This window comes from Coloeus monedula, assembly GCF_965178545.1.
Source record: "Coloeus monedula genome assembly, chromosome: Z".
NCBI lineage: Eukaryota > Metazoa > Chordata > Aves > Passeriformes > Corvidae > Coloeus > Coloeus monedula.
The window spans coordinates 68010625-68032401 of NC_138822.1; the positions used below are offsets into that span (position 1 = coordinate 68010625).

The window sequence follows — 21777 nt, forward strand, 5'->3', positions numbered from 1 at the left end:
GCAGAGCAGAGGGGACAATCCCCTCCCTTGCCCGGCTGGCGATGCTGTGCCTGATGCTCCCCAGGACACGCTTGGCCCTCCTGGCTGCCAGGGCACTGCTGGCTCATGTTCAACTTGCCACTGACCAGGACCCCCAGGGCCCTTTCCATGGCACTGCTCTCCAGCCTCTCACTGCCCAGTCTGTCCATACATACAGGGCTGCCCCATGCCAGGTGCAGAATCTGGCACTAGCCCTTGTTGAACTTCGTATGATTGGTGACTGCCTATCCCTCTGATTTGTCCATGTCTCTGTGGGGCTTCTCTGCCTTTAAGGAAGTCCACAGTTACTTCCAGCATAGTCTCATCATCAAGCTTAGTATCCCTTCGAGTCCTGTATCCAAGTGGTTTATGAAGACAGTGAAGAGCACAGGGCCTAAGATTGAGCTCTGTGGTACCCCACTGGGCATCGGTCGCCAGCCTGATGCAACACCCTCTACTGCAACTCCTTGTGCACCACCCATCGCCAGTTTAAATTCAACTCTAGAATGACTGAGGAAAAGAGGAAAATGCTAATATAGATGTAGACTTGAACCTTTCTGAACTCTGCAACAATTTAAACCAAGATTCCCGTCAAGATTTTCTGGTACATCAAATTTAACCAATTAGTACCCCCACTTTTCCCCTGCACAAATAAATTCACAAATGAGAAGGTAACATAAAGGCCATGACAGTTTATTAGGGAAAACTGTACCTGTCTGATAATGTTGTATGAATACATATCACAGCTTAATTTCCTCCTGGACATGAACATGTCATTAATACTAACCTCCTAAAATACTTCAACTGAACCAAGATCAATTTCTGAATAGGTCTTAATACGTTCACACAGAATCAGTTTGATTGTAGTCTGATCTAATTACTGTAAAGACATTCACCAAAACATTATCTTGACTTAAGCAAACATAAGTCATGGAACTCAGCTCAAACCTAGCTCATCACTCTGTCATATAATTAAATGATATATGGGAAAGCAGGAGTACTGCTGGGAAGAACTGTTAGGGGAAGTGGTGAGTTTTGAATGTATAATGAGACACCATGAGGAAGGTAAAGAGCAAGTCAGCCCTATGACTGTGGTCCTTATTTTATGGTCAATCTTGTTTGCAGAACTGTTTCAACAGGCTGGAAATTGAGCCTTTCCTCACTGATTGTCCTTTCTTTAAAAATACTTGCTTTCCCCTCTTCATTATTCTGTATTTTACTGCTTTGTGTATGTACTAGAAGCATCGCCAAACACAGCTTGTGCAAAACAGCCATCTCCAAACATTTGGGGATGAATCTTAGAACCAAAACTACATTCTTGTATTTTATTCCTCTGAAACAGAAGTGCAGGGTTTAACTACAGAAACTCAAATGATCGAGTGAAAGAACTGCACATTTCTGCTGCATAGGTGAGGAATGATTTGTACTTAACTGTAACTGTTGCTCAACTTCCTTTTCTAGGCTTTCATTTGTTTAAGCTGTTTTTGATTCATTCAATTAAACAAAAAAATAAACACTTTTCTTCCTTTCAAAGTTTTGTTGTTTTCGTTTAGGAGGAAAAAGATAGGATAAACAAAAATCCTCTTTCATACTGACCTATAAGAAGGAAACCAATAGGCAAGAAATACAGACTTCAGACTTAATTCAAGGGAAATAAGCCATAAACCTCTTTAAAAGATAGTGTTTACGTATATATAAATGCACCCTGCTTGTCAAAAATATTCATACAAAAATTAAGACAATTGTTAATTCTTGAGTGTTACAAACATAAAAATGCCACCTGTTTTCCAAGTCAGTTCAGCCAAGACTTCAGATCATTTATATCACTGAACATCCCCGAAAACTTTTAACTTAGTAAACTAATGAATCACAGTGGATTTTCAACTCAGACAACTGGCAGTGCAGATGCAAGTCTGAAGTTAAACTGAATCAGCAACTGAACAAAGAGCAAATAATCTGAAACTTAAAAAAAATGTTGCAGCCACATAGCTTGCATTAATATCCCCTTGATATATGTAATTTTTATTAGGCTAACTCTTCAAATATCCACTCACAGTAACACTATATACCAAAAAAACCCACCCCTCACTGTATTATTTATTTCAGAAAGGGAATTAAGTGGTGTACTTTTGTACATGTGCTTAACATCCTAGTACATGTAACAAGTAGTCTCCATTTTCAGGGAAAGTGTGAATAAATTTAAGTTCTCCCTTTTGAGCCAACACTGGCCATAAGAAAGTATGCAAACTGGATGGCAGCTGTTTTTTTTCCAGTCAGTGAGAGGTTTCATCATCAGTTCCCATCATAGGCATCAACCCTTCATTCATTCAATCATAAAAATGTGACTTACTAGAAAAGGAAAAATAGAGTCTAAAGGCACAGAATCACATAGCTGCTCTAGTAGGAGTCTGTAAACAGAGAATTGTTTGAATTTAGGAAATCCAAATCTAGGAAAGTAAAAAGGCATCTGAAGCAGGCTTTTATCTAGCCAACTTCCTTAAATACCCAAAGGGCTTTGAGGTCTACGAAGTATGCACTAAGATACCATATTTCAAAAAGCAATAAGGCAAATAGTATATTCATTATTTCAAAAGAGTTACAATGGTGTAGGCATACACAATATAACTTAGTTACAATGCGTGGTACTGTTTCTACTACATAGCCCTATAACTGTTTCCTTTCTACGTAATCGGAGATTAAACCCGGGTTCTAGGTGAACACAAACCCATCCTTGTACCGCCATCTACCACTGGCAACAGCTCTTCAGCAGCATTTGCTCTGCTGCCTGGGTCATGTTTGTGCTGAGCAAAGTCCACAAATCAGAGATTAAACACTGTCATACTTGTGAAGAGCTTCTTCTAGCTTTTGTGTCACTTTTTGAAAAAAGAGTATTTGCTGTTGCAAGAAATGCTGCATCTGTGATTTAAAGTCCCTCACACGAATTTTGTGGAAATGATTAATTTCTGCAAGGGTTGCAAAAGAAATAATGTTACAACGTTCTTGAATGCCCTCAGCTTTTTGGAGCTCCATCTTCCCCTCTTCCACGTGCCGCTTACTCTCCTTTACTTTGGTAAGGGCTCCTGTGTAAAGAACAAAACAAAACTGTGAGGACCATGTACACTTGACTACTGAACTTTAACAAGTGATTTAATAACAACAAGGATTTGTATAAGGCTTATTCTCAGTGTATTTATAGGTGTGCATATATATATGTGAATGAAAAGGAATAAAATAAAAGCTTTTTAATGTAAGAAAAATCACAGATCAGTGGATCCTGTGTAAAAAATAAAACTGAACACTTTAAGGCTCAAGCATTCAAAAGATACTAAAACGTCCTATTTCACAACCTTAAAAATCAGATGGAGTCCTTCAGAGAATAACACTATCATTATACAAGTAGCAGAGTAAGTGAAAGCACAAGAAAACTAGTCAGACCAATTTAAGCCTACATAAACACCAGAAAAATAACTTTGTTCATAACTGGACTATGTGAAATATCCTTTTTTTCCCCAATCCTTGTGAAATATCAAAAGCAGATCTTAATACACAAAATCTTGTCAATACATGTTTTTGCTTTTACACCAGAGATAACTCCAAAATTAATTACTGAGTACTAGAGAATCTAAAAGTTTATCTCAAAGTCACAGATGCCCAGGTAGACCTTAAGCAGTGTTGTGAAAGCTAGTAGAAAAGCAGTTACAGAACTGACAGTCCTTCTCCAAATAGCTAATTAAATCACACACATACTACAAAGGCAAAGTATCACCCAAAACAGACCTACCCAAACCAGTTCCATAAAATGATAGAATACCAAGATACCTCTTAAGACATTCATATTCTTGGACTCAATTTCCCACAGAGCAACTTCTTTGCTTTAAACATTATACACTTATTTTATTTGTATAACTAAACCAAATCAGTAGTACCGCTTTTATCATCTCACTAGATTCTTGCTCCCTTAAATATTTGTAATATCGTAACTCTCCTTCCAGATTACACTTCTTACATGTGACTACAGCGTGCTGCCTGAAGGCCAAGGGCAGTGTCTATCTCTGGGGGCTGCAAGGCAGAGGCAGTGTTCTACACCTTCCTGACTCCCATGACATGACAGTATGATGGCTAAGAGCTTGGCACTGGCTGCTTCTGCTGACTGACTTCATCATCTTCAGCCTGGCTCCAAAAACACCACTGAAAAACCACATGCAGTAGTGCCAGCAGTGCCGCTGTGCCAGAAGATCTGTATGTTGTCCTCTAAGGAGTAAAGAATCTGTGAGGTAGGGTACGCTCTGAAAAACATTTAATCCCTTCTCCTACAAAAAGAACACTCCTTTCAACAAACTTAACCAGTCTTAGCAAAAAATTTTTCTGCGCTCTGTGGGCACAACAGGAATCCATGCACAGCTGTGAAAAACAGAAATTTGGGACTTACTGGAAGCCAGATGTAGCTAGTTAAATAAACATGACAACTCTTCAGTTGTCATGTGGGAAACAGCTTTAGATGTTATTTCTAGAATGACCAAACTGGAAAAGAATACTGAAAATCACAGCATCAGCAGCTCAAAGCATAAATAAGCTCTGGAGCATGTATAACCTTCAGATTATAAATAAAAATATATAATAAAAAACATACATTACCAAACACTATTGCCCTCCAGACTAGATATATTATGCAATTTTTTGCTGTTAAAAAAAAAAAAAAAAGGGAAAAAGATTTATAATTAGGGAAGGAATCCAATGGGAAAAGGTACAATCATTAACACTGCTTTCTTAACGCATACGGATCATATTGGTGCTGTAGTGGCATTTCCTTTAAAACCTGGACAGACTACACCCAGATGTCAGCAATATATGACAAAACTCATACATATGCTTAAGTATAAACTTGCTTGGGATTTTTTTGAAATGCCTTTAAATGAAGCACTTGATTATTAGTAATATAATTAATCTTAAAATAACTACATAGAGGGAAAATCTTATTTTAGGACAATCAAGGAATCCTCCTTAAACACAGAGAAAAGAAAAAACAAAACCAAACCCATGTGTTTTGCTTTAAGAAGCAATTAATCATTTGTTTTAAAACGTCATTTTTAAGCTGTTCAGCATCTACTGAAATTTGCAAGACTTAGTTTAGCAAATCGTAGTAAAAAAGTGCTGTTAGTTTTCATGGCTTTGAAAGCAGCTTTAGTAACAAAAAACCCCCAAATTTTCTCCAGACACCTTTTCATAATCTACAGTTCTTGTATTTTAATCTATGTGAGCAAAACCCTGAGCTGAAACAGAGATTTACTGATGTGGAAAGTTCAGTGATTCATCCTATGGTGAACAAGAGGAAAAGGACAGGGAACGGGGGACTGGAGAGCAGCCCCTTGTGCACATCCCTCTTGAAGAGAAGGGTCTTGCACAGAGATGCCTAACTAGGGCATGGTAACCCCTAAGGACTCCCAGCTCACAACTCCTGACCTACCGCACCCCAGGCTGTACACCATGAACTCCTCCAATTCCATCTTCACTAATTGATCCATCACACTCAGCGCCTAATCCAGCACTTCACAGCTCCTGCTGCCACCCTTGTGGAATGTTGGGGTGAGCAAGGCTCCGCAGTCTAAAAGTACACCTGCAGAAACTTCTCCTGGTTTCTGATTTTAATTATGTGAATACCAAGTATTTGTTCAGACAATCAAAAAAAGCAAGATATATTTAAAAAAAAAAAAAAAAAAAAGGCAGAATCACAGCAGTCCCAGAAAAGGCTAGCACATATTTTAGAAAAAAGAAACAGAAGGAGCCACCTCCCAGTGCATATTGGCTCAAGGAAGCCTCCTGCTGAGTACATGCTTGGGATAAATACACACCATCCCTGTTCCCAGAGGGATGGTTTACATAAAAATAAATTACTGGCGTTTTTTTCAGATCCAGATGTACAGATTCTGTACAATCTTGCTCATGCATTTAAAGTCTGGTCTATGGAAAACACCTTCTGTCAGGAATCATGTTCCAGTGATCAGGACTAGCTTTCAAGCAAGCGAGAGGGCCTGGATTAAAAATCATACAAAAACTGTGCTACATCTATTTCTGTTCTAAAGGTGGGGAAAAGCATATACGAAGGATGTTTATTGCCCAAAGCCTTATATTAAACAGATGCTGGTGCTCACTGAATGCAGCTAAGGGCTTAAAAGAGACTCAGATTTCAGTCCTTGTTTTGAAATATGAGATTAGACAACACAAAATGATATAAACACGTTTAGCGAGGGACGTTTGTGCTAGCAAAATTTGTGCTAGTGTATTGTGCTAGAAGCCAAGAAAACAGGGACAATAGAGTTCCTGATAGAAAGAAAGAATTTCAAGCCATAAAACACAGTACAAAAACAGCAACTTAAATGAATGCTGAGGAGTTATAACGAAAAAAAGAAGTGTATTGAGACAGTAAGCTACTCACGCAAACATGAGATTGCAATGAGGTAGGAAGAGTTATATATAATCAGGGAAAAAGAAAACAAAACCAACTTAACCCAAGAGCACTCAGGTTTGGGTCAAACAGTGTATTTTCACATCATCTGCAGTTTTATTCCAGTAACCATGTGTGAAGAGTCAGCTAAGGATGGGTTTGGATCCATACACTCACTCTTCCTCCACACAGGAAGTACACATGTACTCGTATGAATCCATGCTGATGCATATGTGTGTCCAAGTCCAAGTTGCACTGTGCAATGTGGCCAGAAGGCAAAAGTTTGGGGGCTCAGCTCTTGCAGACTGCAATCCAGACTGCTTTTCACTCAACTCCTTAGTCTCCCTAGGAAGGCAGGCCTGCCAGCATATGCAATCAGAAGACAAAGAACAGCGATACCTGCTAGGGATGTACCATCTTCCCCTTTCCACCTCTTATCAAAACACCCAAACATCAGCTCTCAAGTGCTGCATGCAACAAACGGGAGTGAAACATCAGCTGTGTCTGAAGCTACTTATCCACACAAAATTCTGCAGGGCACGAGCCCTTTTTTTGCTCTCTGTTTGCACAGTGTTTACTACAATGACATCTGTTTCGTGGCTGGGCTTGGTCCATTCTTAAAAAATACAAACAGTACATTGCTGTAGCAGCAATGATTTAACTGGATACTGTAATGCTGCATATGGATGAAACACAAAGAAGCATCAGCTCAACGCTGCTGAATACAGCACCTGAAGCAGTGGTCAGTGCCTGTTAAAGTCACTAGGGTCTGAAATTCACAGTCAGTCTCAAGAACTCATTAAGTCACCAGTGCACAGAAGTCTTCAGTATCTCACTTCAAAACACTCAGCTTGAAAACTCACCCAGCTTGTAAGAGCCAGCAGGTTTATTTTTTATATCCTATGATTGTAATGACTTTATCACTGCAGTTATTAAAGTATTTCTTTCACTTCAGTGATGAATTATGCTGAAACAGAGCAAAGACACTTCTTTTTTCTTACAATCTCTCAGCAGTCACAACCTCAGAAATCTTGTGCAAATAAGACGATCTATGCAATAAATATTTCACCTTTCTACTATCAGCAAGCTACAAAATAACATTTAGTGCACTACTCACTAGAAGGTAAAACAACTTACATTTCCCCACCATTCATCTGTCCAGCACATTAAATCGTCTAGTAGCATGATGTGCCCTTCAAAGCACATTAATGAAGGGAGAGCTTTGAACCTGTCGAACAACTCTCTTTGTTTTACTTTTCTTACAAGACACTGCTATAATCTAGACACCATCTCTAATGGAAAGGGAAAAAAATATATTCATGATGCTGCTTTCATAAAAGGATGTAAAAGCAGATAAAGTAACTAGAACTGTTTTCTTTTTCCTTACTTAATTATGAGATTATTTAACTACAGCTCTTTGCTTAAAGATTTGAAAAAGCAAACCCTGGGTGGCTCACATGCATGGAAACAACATTATTTCTAATCCAGCAGAGTGCTGCTGGAGCAAGTTGGTCTACATGGTTGTCCCTCTTACCCCCTAGCAAAGATGTTGTTACAAGATGTCTCAAATGACTAATCTAATGAAAGAATGCAACTGGCCTGGGGAGAGAGATGATGGCTTAGCTTTATCAATGGCTTGGCTATGTGATCCAGGTCAGCCCTGGGTTACACAATCATTAGCTCCAACACAAGGGAAGTTGCAGAAGCATTTCATGACTGTCCTGGTTTCAGCTAGGGTAGAGTTAATTTCTTCTAAGTAGCTGTTACAGTGCTGTGTTTTGGATTCAGAATGAGAATGGTGTTGATAACACACTAATGTTTGGGTTTTTGCTAAGGCATGTTTATTCCAAGTCAAGGACTTTTTTTTCCACCCTCCTCCTCACTTGGCAGAGCATGAGAGGAGGTGCACAAAAGAAACTGGAAGGGATCATAGTTGGGGCAGGTGACTGGAACTGACCAAAGGAATATTCTGCACCACAGAAGTCACGCCCAGGATATAAACTGGGGGCAGTTACCCGGAAGCACAGCAGATCTGGCTTTGGGAAGGGGGGTCTGGCATCGGTCAGTGAGTGGTGAGCAACTGCACTGTGCATCACCTGTTTGTTTCCTTTTTATTATCATCATGATTATTATTCACCATTATTATTGCATTTTACTTTAGTATCAGTCAATTATTAAACAGTTCCTATCTCAACACACAAGCTTTACCTTGAGTCTCCTCCCCATTCCACTGGGGCCGGGGTGGAGGTGGGGGGGAGCGGAGAGGAAGAGAGGAAGGGGTTGAACAAGTGGCTGTGCAGTGCCTAATTTCCAGCTGTGCTTAAACCGCGACAGTGAGGTAACACATAATGTGAAATCCTACTACGAAAAAAGCCCCCAAACTTCTCCCTCTCAACTGCAAGTGAAATAGTTTGTAACCAGAGATTTTGCTACACTGACAGATTATTTTCTTAAGAATGCTCTGAGCACTGATTAACAAAAGAAGCCTACACTGAGATTCTGCAAATTCTTTACATTTTCTGGCCAAGATTTATAATGGAAAGCAGCATAATAGGAATTTGCCTGAAATTAAAACCAGAAGACTTTTTCAGTAGAGACTGAACTAAAAGGAATGTCACAGGCAAAAAGTACCATTACAGTTATTAATACCGGAATGAGTTGCTTTTTTTAAAATCTACAGGTTTACAGCAAAAAAAAAAAGCAAGTGATTTTCAAAACCAAAGGCAAAATTCTGCTACTTGTTTTTGGTAAGTGCCAACGCAACAGTTTTTAAACACAGCCTTTGTGTTTAAAAAATGATATTCTTCTCCTTAAGGGCACAAAACCACTTTAACAACATTCCCTTTTCCACAGTGAAATGTCAGAAGTATAAAACTCAAATACATCAAACTGCAATTACTTTAGTATTATAGGGGGTTTTGTGGATACATGAAAATGGCTATAATGCTTTTAGAATCTGCAGCCTAACAATAGTCTAAGAAGTAAGGTTTGTGTTTTATTATTTTGCTGCCCATTGCTCAAAAAAGAGCCCAGAATAACATAGTACTATCCTGTAAATGTAGATTTATAAATTACAGTACTCTGCTGATATCTAGATCAACATTGACTGACTGCAGAGTTATTAACATCAGACATAATTATGTATTCTTTCAGTTACCCTGCTGCAAAGCTTATTGAAAGTTGACACTCAAAAGTATATTCTTCAGTTCAAACTGAAGTCACTTTTTAATGTACACAACCAAGAGATCACACACAAATAAAACAGTCTTTGCTAGAGATTTCAGAAAGTTAATTAGTTGTAACCTCATCTGGTGATCTTAACTTATAAATTGATTTAATTAACGTAAACCAAATTAATGGTACTAGAATGCACAGTGTAAAATGACAATTTTTCAAAACTACCAGGGTTACTGGCCACTATACATGTCTAACTAATACCTCTAAAATTTTAAATAGTATGATTATTAAGATCTGATTAGACTCATCAAGCATACATCTGCTGGTTAGTGTACACACACAGAGGAAGAGCATACAGAGCCGATTTACTTATCCAAATCTACAAGGACTGTAATCATACCTGTGTATGGTCAGAGAGTCTAAAATGATTACACTATTGAAAACTTATTTAAATTTCCATACCGCCAATGGGCATTTCAGTTCCAGAGTACCCCAGTGAAAACTACAAGCTTTGGTGTGCAGCACCTCCAGCACAAATGTTTTGCTGGACCATGCTATGTGAGCATATGCCATACTTTGCCTTTGGAAGTGTTTATAACAGAAAGTGACAGCAAGATGGTCAAATAAATGAAAGAAACATTATAGAATTACCATTTTAATGCATCTACTGTCTCACATCATGACATTAACAAAATTTTAAAATACCCCAACAAAACATAATGCTACACAGCATTTGAAAAAATATGTAAAATGAGATGAATATTTTCCATTCAAATCTTGAATGCAGTGACGTCAAAACTGTTATCTTTTGATGTATTGTACACCAGCAGTGTTTTAAGCAAACAAATGACCTTATTTTAGCCACTAAAGTATGTTTAAACTGTGTTCGTGAATAGTTTTGACTTTACAAGTACCTACAGTGATGTCTGACAGGAGGCCCACCAGGAATCATTTGATTGTAAAATCCAGCTGAACTACGTGTACAGCTCTCTGTTATCACAAATATAGTATTTTGCACCACAGTCTGAGAGGCAAATGCTAACTAATGCTGGGTTTGCCCAGTTCTGTACTTTTTGGCACTCACATGTACCATTTAAAACAGTTTTCCTTTGGTATGGTTTCAGCTGGCAGTGCAGACTGGGGGGACAGAAAAGAGCAAAACATAAACCAGGCTGGTCACCAGAAACACAGTACATTTGCCCATTAGAAAGTTAGTCATGTTTTTCAGGACCACACTTGAAAATTTAAGCAATTGGAATTTGCAGAAGTACCAAGATGAAACCTTTCAGTCATTTTTAGTACTTCTCATTAGTTTACATCTAACTGGGGCATCAAACGAGCTTTTAATACAGAACTCTGCTTTTCCAGAATTGGAGTTGGTCTATTATAGTTCAGTTGACACAGGTTCTGTACACTAATTTTTCCAAATAGGATGCCAAGAACAAGCATTTTATGTTAGAAAGATGTTACAGACTTTTAACAGATTTTGTAAATGTTCTGTTCACAGTGTTGACTTCAAAACAACAACCATAAGAAGTTATGCTGTGCATGGGTAATAGAAATTAATTTTCAGTAGAACTGGTTAACAACAAATGAGCAGAAATGTCTCCTCCTCCTCTCCAATATGGATGTAAGCACTATTACATTAAATGGTGACTTCTATTAAACTTTTTGTAAGGTTCATGGTATGTGGATGGACAGGGGAAGACAGGTAACGCTGTGTATCAATGTCCATACACTATTACTGAGAGAAGTAAGTATAAATGCAAGTTCCACTGACTCTTACATCACTGCTTTATTGGGGCACAATGAAACACCTGCTTTTGAATGTTGTTTTCTCTTAAGGCAAAAAGAAAAGCAAAGAACAAGCACAACTCATGATGTTTGCTTGTCCATCATCATCTGCTTAGCTCCACTACTGTCCTAAGATGAGCAAATAAAAGGACAAAAAGAAGTACAATTCCTGTTGCAGAAGAAATATTCAAGGTAAGCCATCATTAATGTAAGCAATAAAAATATTTTATATAGTACAAAAGCAAAACATGTGGAAATTATAATAATATAATCTACACTCCTATTATTTCAAAGAAAAGCTTCTTTAATATACTATACTGCTAGTTAGCCAGCATAGCTATTCATGCATATAAAGATTCAAAATAATAAAAATTCTAAAAAAAATTAGAATAGTAAGTTGCTTTTTACCATGGGACAACAAAGCAGTATACACTCCAAATCACAGGATGAACCTGCTTTTCACACTGTTAATGAACTGCACGTAGGTATAAAAAGGGTAGCTTAGTTCATTATGGTTACAGAAGTTGTCCACCCATGATGTGTACCTACTTAAAACAAAGGCTGAAAACACCACATTTTTTCCTGTTCTGCTACAGCAACAACCCAAAGTCACTGGCAAGAACTGCACAGATTGTTTAAATGTTTGGTGGGGGTTTTTTTTGTTTGGTTTTTTTTTTCCATTTTATTTAAGTCCTCATGGCCTTCATGAAAGATACAAACAAGACTGTGTAGAAAGCATGTGCCATTTGTTTGCCCTAGTCCCCTGATAAGGCCCTGGGGTCTCAGCCAAATGTAATTTCCTACTTTTTTAATTAAAATTTTCAAATTCTGTGCTATTTGAACCAGGTAATTTAAAATACATAAGGTGCCAGCTGGATAAGCTTATACAGTCTGCACTTATTGACTTGGCACTTTAACTGTTCAAACAAAGTTAACGATGAAGTCACGGAAAGATGCTGGAAAGGCTGGAACATGTCCTTGTTTCAAAGGTGACTTACAAACTGAAAAATCAGTCAGCTTGTTTGTTTTTGATAACATGCTAACAAAGAACTGGAACAACTCTGGGACCTTCTTTATATTTTCAGTCTACCAATTCTTGTCTTCTGTATTTGAATTGAAGCCCCTTCAGCCAGACCAGGAACACTCAGAGCTGCAAGAGAATCATCCTACTATCTAGATTCTTTGTATGTCTCTCAAAAGGCACTACTTTGTTTTAGAAACAGAATTATTTCCTCCTTCTACAATGTCATCTTGAATTTTTCAATGTTCAATACACTGTTCTGCAACTTCCTAGTTGCTCACAGGGCCTTCCCAGTAGACAAGGCCTTACTGCTTGTGGTGAGCACAAAATATGTGGCATTTTCTGTGATGTGACTAAAAATCTGATGAAAATTTATATTTATTTAAATATGCACTGCCTGCAGTCAAACCTAGAGGTGTTAGCTCCAATCAAAACTTCTCCTGCTAGCACTAAGGGGGTACACTGGACAGACTTTCTGGTGTGCAGTAATGCATGTATAGTCTCTCCCATGGAAGGAAAAGCTATACTCATCCTCTCCTACCAGCATGTTTTTAAAAAAAACAAACCCGTGTTTTATTAGCCATGAAATGTCTCTCTGTTACTGAAGGTGTATAATATCAGACTAGCTTCAAAAGGTAATAGGAAAAAAACCCATCAGGACAGTATGAATCTTGCTCCCCTAGAAAGCTACAGAGATTGTGGGGGAGTGGAAAAGAAAAAACAATCATACATTAAGAAGAGCCATACATCTTTCAGAGACAGGGCATAGAAGCCCTTTTTTTTTTTTTTTTCTCTTCCTGTTTAATTTTCTTCAAGTAAAGCTACCACTCAATTTTAGTCATTTACTCTTGTCCTCTGATTTCACACACACTAAAGCAGCTGTAATTTTATACAGTTTCTAAATGTGAAGATTCTTTCACATTTTAGCTCCATTTCCTTAAGGTTACCTTCAAATATTGGGAGACAATATTGAGTAATGCAGCAGCAAGCAGACAGTGTTACATCATCACTGTAACAGCTATGGGGAGGCTGACATGGCAAAAAATACAAGTCATCCTGGTGCAGTACATCCTTTCTCACCAAAGTTCTTACACAGATGAAGTGCCCATCTCTTTTTACTGCTCTAAGGGTCACCTGGCTAGGATTACATGCCTAGCTCTTAACCAGCAGCTACCTGAGTTGAAGCCCATGCAAAGTATATGCATCTGAGGGACAGAGGAGGAAAAAACCCTAAAAGGTGGATAAAAGCAGAAACAGTGATGAAAAAACCCATTTGTCTGCACAACAAATTGAAGAGCTTAGGAAGTAAGCATGAGAGAAAAGCACTGCTTTTACACTCTGATATAAAATTTTAGGTGCCAATATTAACCAGTCTGATTAATTCATTAATACAAATACCACTCCTTCCCTCTTGGGGGAAGAGGGAGAAGGAAGCTGAAAATGTTAAGAGAGTTCCAGATTCCACTGCTGTTTGGGTTTTCTGGTGCCTTAAATTTTGATGCACTTCTGTCTGGATAGATTTTTCATCTACAGTTTTGTAAGATATTCTAAAAACACACCCAGTGCATTCTTTAAAGCCTATGTCTAGAAATAAGTTTGCTTCAGGTAAATAAGATCATTTGCCTTATTTTACTTTTCACAAATAGTGACCAAGAAACAAGTAAATCATTCAGGTATTTTTAAAAATAATTCTCTTAAATCCTGGCATGCAAAGGAAATGGAATTGCCTGTATCTTAGGAAACATTTAGAACCACTTTCTCAGATCTCTTATAAAAACCATAACCAGAAGTTTGTCAAACACTAACATCATAATGTTAAGAGAGAAGAAATCTGGAAAGCACAGATGAAACAGCATGTTAGTTAGTACTTCTTCCACTTTATGAATCACAAGAGGCCAATTACAGTAATTCCTCAAACAAAACTTGAAAGAAAGAAATCCAAAATGCCCCAAACTTCTCTACTTTCACTAAGCAATATGAAGACAAGAGAGCCAGACAAGAATGAGCTAGAATACTAGCATATGCTGTCTCCAGCTCTCACAAGTGCACAAATTTTCTGAACCTGAACTTGCATGGGCCTGCAGTGAGCATTTGTGTTGAAGATTACTGAAGTAGGAAGATTGCATCAAATTGAGTGAAGCTTTAGCAATTAATACGTAGAAATTATTTCACCAAGAATGCCTAGGGAATTTCCCCAAGTAGACCTTGAATGCATAAAAGAGAAGGTATTATCCATTACAAATAGGAAGCTGCTTTTCTTCTCAAAATTAAAAAACCTGAACCAGTATTTCTTGAAATATACACCAGTACTACAATAAAAAATTACAAAATGCAGCTGAATTTTTTGAGCCTCTGGAACTTAATATCCCTCTTCTGCAAACGTCTTGCCGGAGGCTAAAGAAAACTGCGTACAAGTGTATCTGTCTAATATGTATCTTTCATTCCAAAAACCCACGTATGTGCCCAAGAAAATTCTCACGCAAGCACTTTAGAAGCATTTACCTACAAGGGGTTGAGGGCTGGATTCATCAAAGAATTGGTGAATCTAGGGTGTTAAGAAGCTTCAGACACCACTCTGCCATCTACCCTATTCAGGCACCAGTTTTCCCTAATCACTTAGTTTTTCAAATAAAACCTATCGAACAAGAAGTTCTTGTAAGGGATGTATGCCTTGGTACTGATACGCTCTATGCTAGCCTCAGTGGGACTCTCAAACCAAGCATTTCCAGATGGAAATGTGGGGTTTCCAACTTGGCACATTCTTTGCTGTAGGGTTCAATCCAATGAATCATCAGACCCGGACTAGGCTGTATATGAAACCAGGAGAGGTCTCTCTCAAAGCATTTACCAGCTGATCCTCGACTGGCATGTGGTACGGAAATGTTCAAATACTTCCTTTGTCTCTCCTGTTGCATGAACTTTAACTCTTCCTTCCCTGCAGAAATTTCCTTAAAAATTAGGAACTCAAGATGAAAGAAAAGGAATCTTGTAAAAGAGAAGAGGAAAAGGAATCTTGTAAAATCTCCTATTGAAGCTATTGCCATTTCATAAAATGTCAATTAACAATATTAATAAGATAATGAACAGTTTGAAAATATTCCCACAGTCTGTTGGTTCACATTTTACACAAATTACACAAATCAGATCACATACGATGTCCTCAGCACAGAAGGCAGAAAGACCTGAATCCCAGAGCAATTAAAAGCACAACAGTTAACACATTTTCCTGGTAACATGCAGACAAAGCAACAGCAAGGCTTACATGGCTTTGATTCATAATTTTAGGGAAAAAGACAAAGCCCACATAGAGGGAAAGTTTTATCTGTGGCTCTTTTTGCAGAAATTGCAGAAAGTTTTCAAACAAAACCTCAAACATGCGAAGTTCTCTGTCCATAGCACAAAATGCACTTAAAAATCACGTTAGCAGCTCTTCAGCTAACTGCAGTACAGCAAAAGCATAACAGGACAAGGCAGTTAAAATTACAGAATCACGGACTATGCTGAGTTGGAAGAGACCCCCAGGTATCACTGAGTTCAACTCCTAGCCCTACACAGGACATCCCAAGAGTCACACCATTTGCCCAAGAGCATTGTCCAAACGCTTCTTGAAATCTGTCAGGCTTGGTGCTGGGACCACTTCCCTCAGGAGCCTGTTCCAGTGCCCAAAAACCCTACGGGTGAAGAACCTTTTCCTAATACCCAGCCTAAAACTCCCCACACAACTTCAGGCCATTCCCTTGGGTCATGTCATCAGTCATACATAGAAGGGATCAGTGTCTGCCCCTCCTCTTCCCCTCACAAGGGAGTTGTAACTGCAATGAGGTCTCCCCTCAGTCTCCTCCTCTCCAGGCTGGACAGAACAAGTGACCTCAGCTGTTCCTCACAAGACTTCCCCTCCACACCCTTCAACATCCTCATGGCCCTCCTCTGGATGTTCTCTGTTCGTTTAATGTCTTATATTGTGGCACCCAAAGCTGTCCCAGCACTGGAGGTGAGGCTGCCCCAGTGCAGAGCAGAGGGGACAATCCCCTCCCTTGCCCGGCTGGCGATGCTGTGCCTGATGCTCCCCAGGACACGCTTGGCCCTCCTGGCTGCCAGGGCACTGCTGGCTCATGTTCAACTTGCCACTGACCAGGACCCCCAGGGCCCTTTCCATGGCACTGCTCTCCAGCCTCTCACTGCCCAGTCTGTCCACACTGACTGTCCATACTCCCCAGGGCTGCCCCATGCCAGGTGCAGAATCTGGCACTAGCCCTTGTTGAACTTCACATGGTTGGTGATTGCCTATCCCTCTAATCTAATGTAATCCCCAGTCTGATGTCACCTCAATCACTGTAACCCTTAGTGCCCCACCCGTAAGCCAGTAGCTCACCCACCACAGGATATGTTTGTCCAGCTGTGAGCTGGACACTTTGTCCAGAAGGATACAGTGAGAGGCAGCAACGAAAGCTTTACTGAAATCCAAAAAGATCACATCAGTTGCCTTCCCTTGATCAACTGGGTGGGTTACCCTGTCATAAAAGGAAGTAAGATTCAGTAAGGAGGACTTTCCTTTCATGAAGCTGTGCTGGCTGTGACCAAGGACTGCTTTGTCTTTCAAGTGTTTTTCAACATGTCCCAGAATAATCTTCCCTGTAACTTCACCACACACTGAATTGAGACTGACAGGCCTGTGGTTTCCAGGGTTCTCCCTCCTGCCCTTCTTAAAACTGGGACAATGCTTGCCAGCTTCCGGTCAGCTGGGACCTCTCAGGAGTTCCAAGACTGTTTAAAAATCATTGTGAAGGGTTTTGCAATGACATCACCCTGCTCTTTGAGGATTCTTGGATGAATCCTATCAAGCCCCATACACTTGCAGGGATCCAGCTTGAGCTGAGGGTTGACTGGGAGTTGATCATTCTCACACTCATGGTTCTCCAGCTCTATGCACAGATACAGGCATGTTTTGGATACAGCTGCTTTTGTTTTTCCATCCTTCTTAGGTCCAGGGGAGTATGATCTTCAGTTTTATCCAAAGTAAACAATATATTTGCATTATGTAGCAAAAAAAAAAAAAAAAAGAACACTACTCCTAATTTCAGGGTTCATCATTTTAAAGGCATGGCTATTTAATCAATGTATCAGTCAGGCTGCTGCTTCTGCTACTTATAAGGGAACTTAGGTGTCATTTTACTGCTTAATGAGGTTGTACACTAGAAAATAAAACCCTTGAAGAAAAACACATCAACTCTATTTTTCAGATGACTTCTTATCACCAACAGACATTTGTATAGTCTACAGAGACAGTATTATTTCTCAAAACTGGCAACCATCCCAGACAGTAAATTTAAAAGAAAGCCTTTATGTTGCAAGAACACCAAACAGTTCATATTTTCCTCTGAAGTTTACAGATTGAAATTTAAAAGCTGTACCTTTTTAGAAGTACCCCTTAAGAGTAATAAACCAGCAATATACTGTGTGCAAAACAGGACTCTCAGTTTTCCTCTAGTTTGCTGTCCTGCAGCAGAAACAACAACAAACACATAACCCACACAATTCTGTTCCTGTCACGACCATGGACACTCAAGAGACCAACCTCTCATGCCCATGCCATATTCCTATGACTAGGATGTACCATGGATGATATTGTGAACACAGTGCTAGCCCAGAGGTGCTGGAGCATTAACAGCCGCATGCAGGAGAGCTTGGCATTTCTCCAAGCCGCTCCAAGACAGTGCTCTAGCCCAAAATCACCACTACATATTTCACGCTCATGCACTGCTCTAGGTATTTACATGAACCTTTCCCAGTTCACCCGTAGGTGCAAAATTCAAACAGAATTACAAAAGAAATAAGGATGGGTTCACTGCATACCTTATTATTCCCAATCCTCTCTTCAAAGCCTTGTTTCCAAAAATACTTCAGTGAAGACCTCCATATAACCTTAAAGCTTGAGGATGCATTATTTAAATAGTATATACAGTCTGCTGGATTTTCCAACTAATAAAAATATCTGTCCCTTTATTTTTTCTAGAAGCTTACAGATAATCCTACTAGATGACAACTCACTTTAACGTGCTCTGCTCCTAAACATGAGGCATTGCCAAGGCGATCTATCTCTCCAAATCTAAAATATTTGAAAGCTGTTATCAGAACACAATACCACAGCAGCTAGCAAAGCAACTCCTCAAATGTTAGGCTTCACACCTCCCCTTCCTGTTCAAAATAAAATTAAGTTTCCACTCACAATTTTTGAGATTTGACAGCAGAATGGAAATCTGACTTAGATGCATGCAATTTTTATGAAAAGCTTATTTTCTTAAATAACAACAAATAGTGCACTTTGTAGCAACTCTCTTTCCTCAGATGTTCCCAGCAGTGCATACCTCTGGAAGCCCATCTTTTTGCTCTGCTAAAAAAAACTTTTCCAACTCTTTCTTTACCAAATTTAATGTTCCAGATGCAAAACCCCTGGAAATGCCATGTAAGGACAAAAAGACTGATTCCCCCTGCGTGACAATTCACTTGGGATCCAGAACAAAACTTATTAATCTCCAAAATAATTTTCAACAAAGCTCATGCATTTTCCTGGGTAACTTATGGACGTCTATTTCTGCTGAGCATATGTGATGTTTTCTTGGTCTCTTACAGCTCAAATCCCCACACCCTCCTAAACTTTGAGTTGAAAACTACAGGTAAGGAATATAACACAGAAAAGAATGAATGATGGACTTACCTACTTGCAGTGGTATAGAGTGCATGACTATCAATAATTTAACAGCAGCATCTCCACATACACAGTATTACAAATGTCTGTTTATCTGAACAAGTGTCATTAGTTACATAGCAGATGTTTTTTCCATTTTTGAGTTTCTTTCATTCTGACAGATTAAAAAGTACCTTACAAATAGCAACCCGAACCTGAAAAGCTTATTTTAGCTAGAAAAATGCTGAAAGGATATCAGGTGAGCAGCATCTGTTCATGATAATAAGGGCAAAGGTTGAGCAACTCCAACTAAGAACACTGTAGCTGATCATTACTCTTCCAAAGACACCACAAGATGCTTGGCTGAACAAACATGACCCAGCAGCTTTAAACGTCTCATCAGACTGATGCTGCAGAACACATACCTCCACATGCACCTTGAACAGGGTAGTCAATCAGAGGAGTGCCTGCATCTTCATATTACTTCACATTCATTACCTACTAGATGGAGATTTAAGATACCTAATGTAACTCAGAGTAATAGATGTTCCATACCACTTGACTTCCAGGGTTTGTAAACAAGCCTATTAATCTTTAGTGTATCAGCAGTAGAGCTAGATGTGGTTGCTTTCAGAGATATACAGCCAAACACAGCAATCTCCGACCAGCAAAACTCCCAGCTATGTCTAGGCCTTTGACACAGGAAAAAAATTGTCACTGATGTGTTTTTTGTTATTTCTAGCAAGGGTTTACTTACCTGAGTAAACACAGGAAGATTGAACCCAAGGCCTGCAGGACAGACACAGGGCAAATTTAGTCCCTGGTTCCTATATCTGTTGCATATCACTGACACATAAAACTTAAATTGTTTCAGGAAACACATAAGGGTCTTACCTTTCTGCACATGGATGATGTCTGGGAAGTTGGCCAAATGCCCCTGATATAGCGCTAACAAATCCATCACAGGATCTAGGTCCTGCCGGGGCTGATCTGCAAAGAGGTCCCCGATGGCATCATAGGCTTCTGCAGTGAAGGCTATGGCTTGGTTGAGGCCAGCTGAAAAGGCCTGCTGGTCCAGCTCAAATGCCTGACTGAGGCACTTGAAGGAGTGCCCCACCTTCTGGTATTCCTTCTTGAAACCAGTGACTTGTTTGCGGGCAAACTCATTGGCCGTGTGATTAAGTTGCAGGGCACTCTCATCCATCTTCTTGGTGAAGGCTTTGAAGCCATCCACCTGGCTTTCCACCTCCTGCAAGTCCAGGCTGGCTCCAGGGCCTGTGGGGACACTGATGGTCAGAAAAAAGTTGGCACCCACCATCTCATCCTTCTCAGCCTTGCGCTTGCCCTGTTTCCAGGCCTTCTCGTCTGTGCTGGGACAGGTGAGGAAGTGCTGGAAGGCATCACACTGAGCCAGCACCGGGTGGCTGCACATGTGGTCCATCCACCATGCCAAGCCTTTGCGACGTTTGGAGATGAAGTCCTCCTCAAAGCGGCCAGTGGCCTGCTTCTCTGGCAAGTGGGGCACGGAGATTACAGGAAACTTCTCGGCCAGGCGCCCGTAGAGCCAGTCAAAGTGCTTGTAGCGGCGGTGCACCTGCTGCCCGGTGTGGCTGGGCACCAGCTTGTAGGCAATGTAGCTCTTCATGCCCTTGAATTTGGTCTGTTTGGTGGGGTCCTCGATGGAGCACTGGAAGGGGTAGGGGTTCTCTTGCCACTCGGGGCCCCTGGGGCCCAGCACCACGCACAGCTTGTCGCCGTCCTTCACGAAGCCCGACGCCTCGCCCAGCACGAAGGCCTCTCCGCCGGACTTGACAAAGGTGGAGAAGCGATTGAGGTTGCGGCTCACCGTGGCCGAGCTCTTGGCGGCGCCGCCGCCGCCGGGCGGGTGCGAGTGTCCCGGCGGGTGCCCCGCGCCGCGGGGGCCCAGGGACGGCTCGGAGCGGGTGGACAGGCGGTACCGGCCCGAGGCGCCGCCGCCCGCCGCCTCGTAGTCGGGGTAGGAGCTGCCCAGGGCGCCCGGCTCGTCGGCCACCGTGGAGCTGTCGTCCCAATCGTCGTCCCAGTCGTCATCGCTGCCCTGGCTGGGCTGGTAGGAGCCGCCGTAGGGCGGGAAGGGATACCCGGCGGGGGGTGGCGGAAAGGGCTCGGGCGAGGGCTGTTGCGCCGCCGGCTTGAAGGCGGCGGGGGGCGGCAGCGGCTCGAAGCCGCCGACAGGGACGTTGGCGTAGCGGGCGGGCGGCGGCGGCTCGGCGGCGGGGGCGCGGATCACCTGCACGTAGGAAGCCGGGAAGAGCCCGCGGTCCCCGCGGCTGTTGACGCCCTCCAGCCACCCCTCGATGTCCTGCTCGCTACACAGGCTCAGCACCTCGTGCTCCCGCAGGGAGATCTCACCCGGGTTCTCCGACCTGAAGTCGTACAGCGCCCGCGCCCGCAGCGCCATAGCCGCCCCCCCGGGGCGCTCCCTGCGCCGCCGCCCCTCACCGCACCGCGCCGGCGGGGCTGCGGCACCAGAGTGCCGCCGCCGCCGCCCTCGGGCTTCTCGTCCCGCCGGCGGCCTGCCCGGCTGCGCTCCCGGAGCCGCTCCCGGTGCCGGCGGCGGGCGCGGGGCCGGGCCGGGCCGGTCCGTCCCACGTCGCCAGT

At 41.3% G+C, this 21777-nt stretch overlaps 1 protein-coding gene across 1 annotated transcript; it reads right to left on the reverse strand.

Annotated features, from left to right (window-relative positions):
- Nucleotides 1-695: 695 nt before the first annotated feature.
- Nucleotides 696-21724, reverse strand: SNX18 (sorting nexin 18). The gene is made up of 2 exons (XM_082302017.1): nucleotides 20032-21724; nucleotides 696-3098 (listed from the first exon to the last, which is right to left on the reverse strand). The coding sequence occupies exons 1-2, from the start codon at nucleotides 21575-21577 to the stop codon at nucleotides 2845-2847; spliced, it is 1800 nt and encodes a 599-aa protein (XP_082158143.1). The 5' UTR covers nucleotides 21578-21724; the 3' UTR covers nucleotides 696-2844.
- Nucleotides 21725-21777: the final 53 nt, after the last annotated feature.

What these genes read in the sequence shown, in the direction of transcription:
- SNX18 (XM_082302017.1), bottom strand. Translation starts at nt 21,577, where the DNA reads ATGGCGCTGCGGGCGCGGGCGCTGTACGACTTCAGGTCGGAGAACCCG. An exon ending in CATCATCCATGTGCAGAAAG is followed by an intron (nt 3,099 to 20,031) that starts GTAAGACCCTTA and finishes TTCTTTACACAG; the next exon opens with GAGCCCTTACCAAAGTAAAG.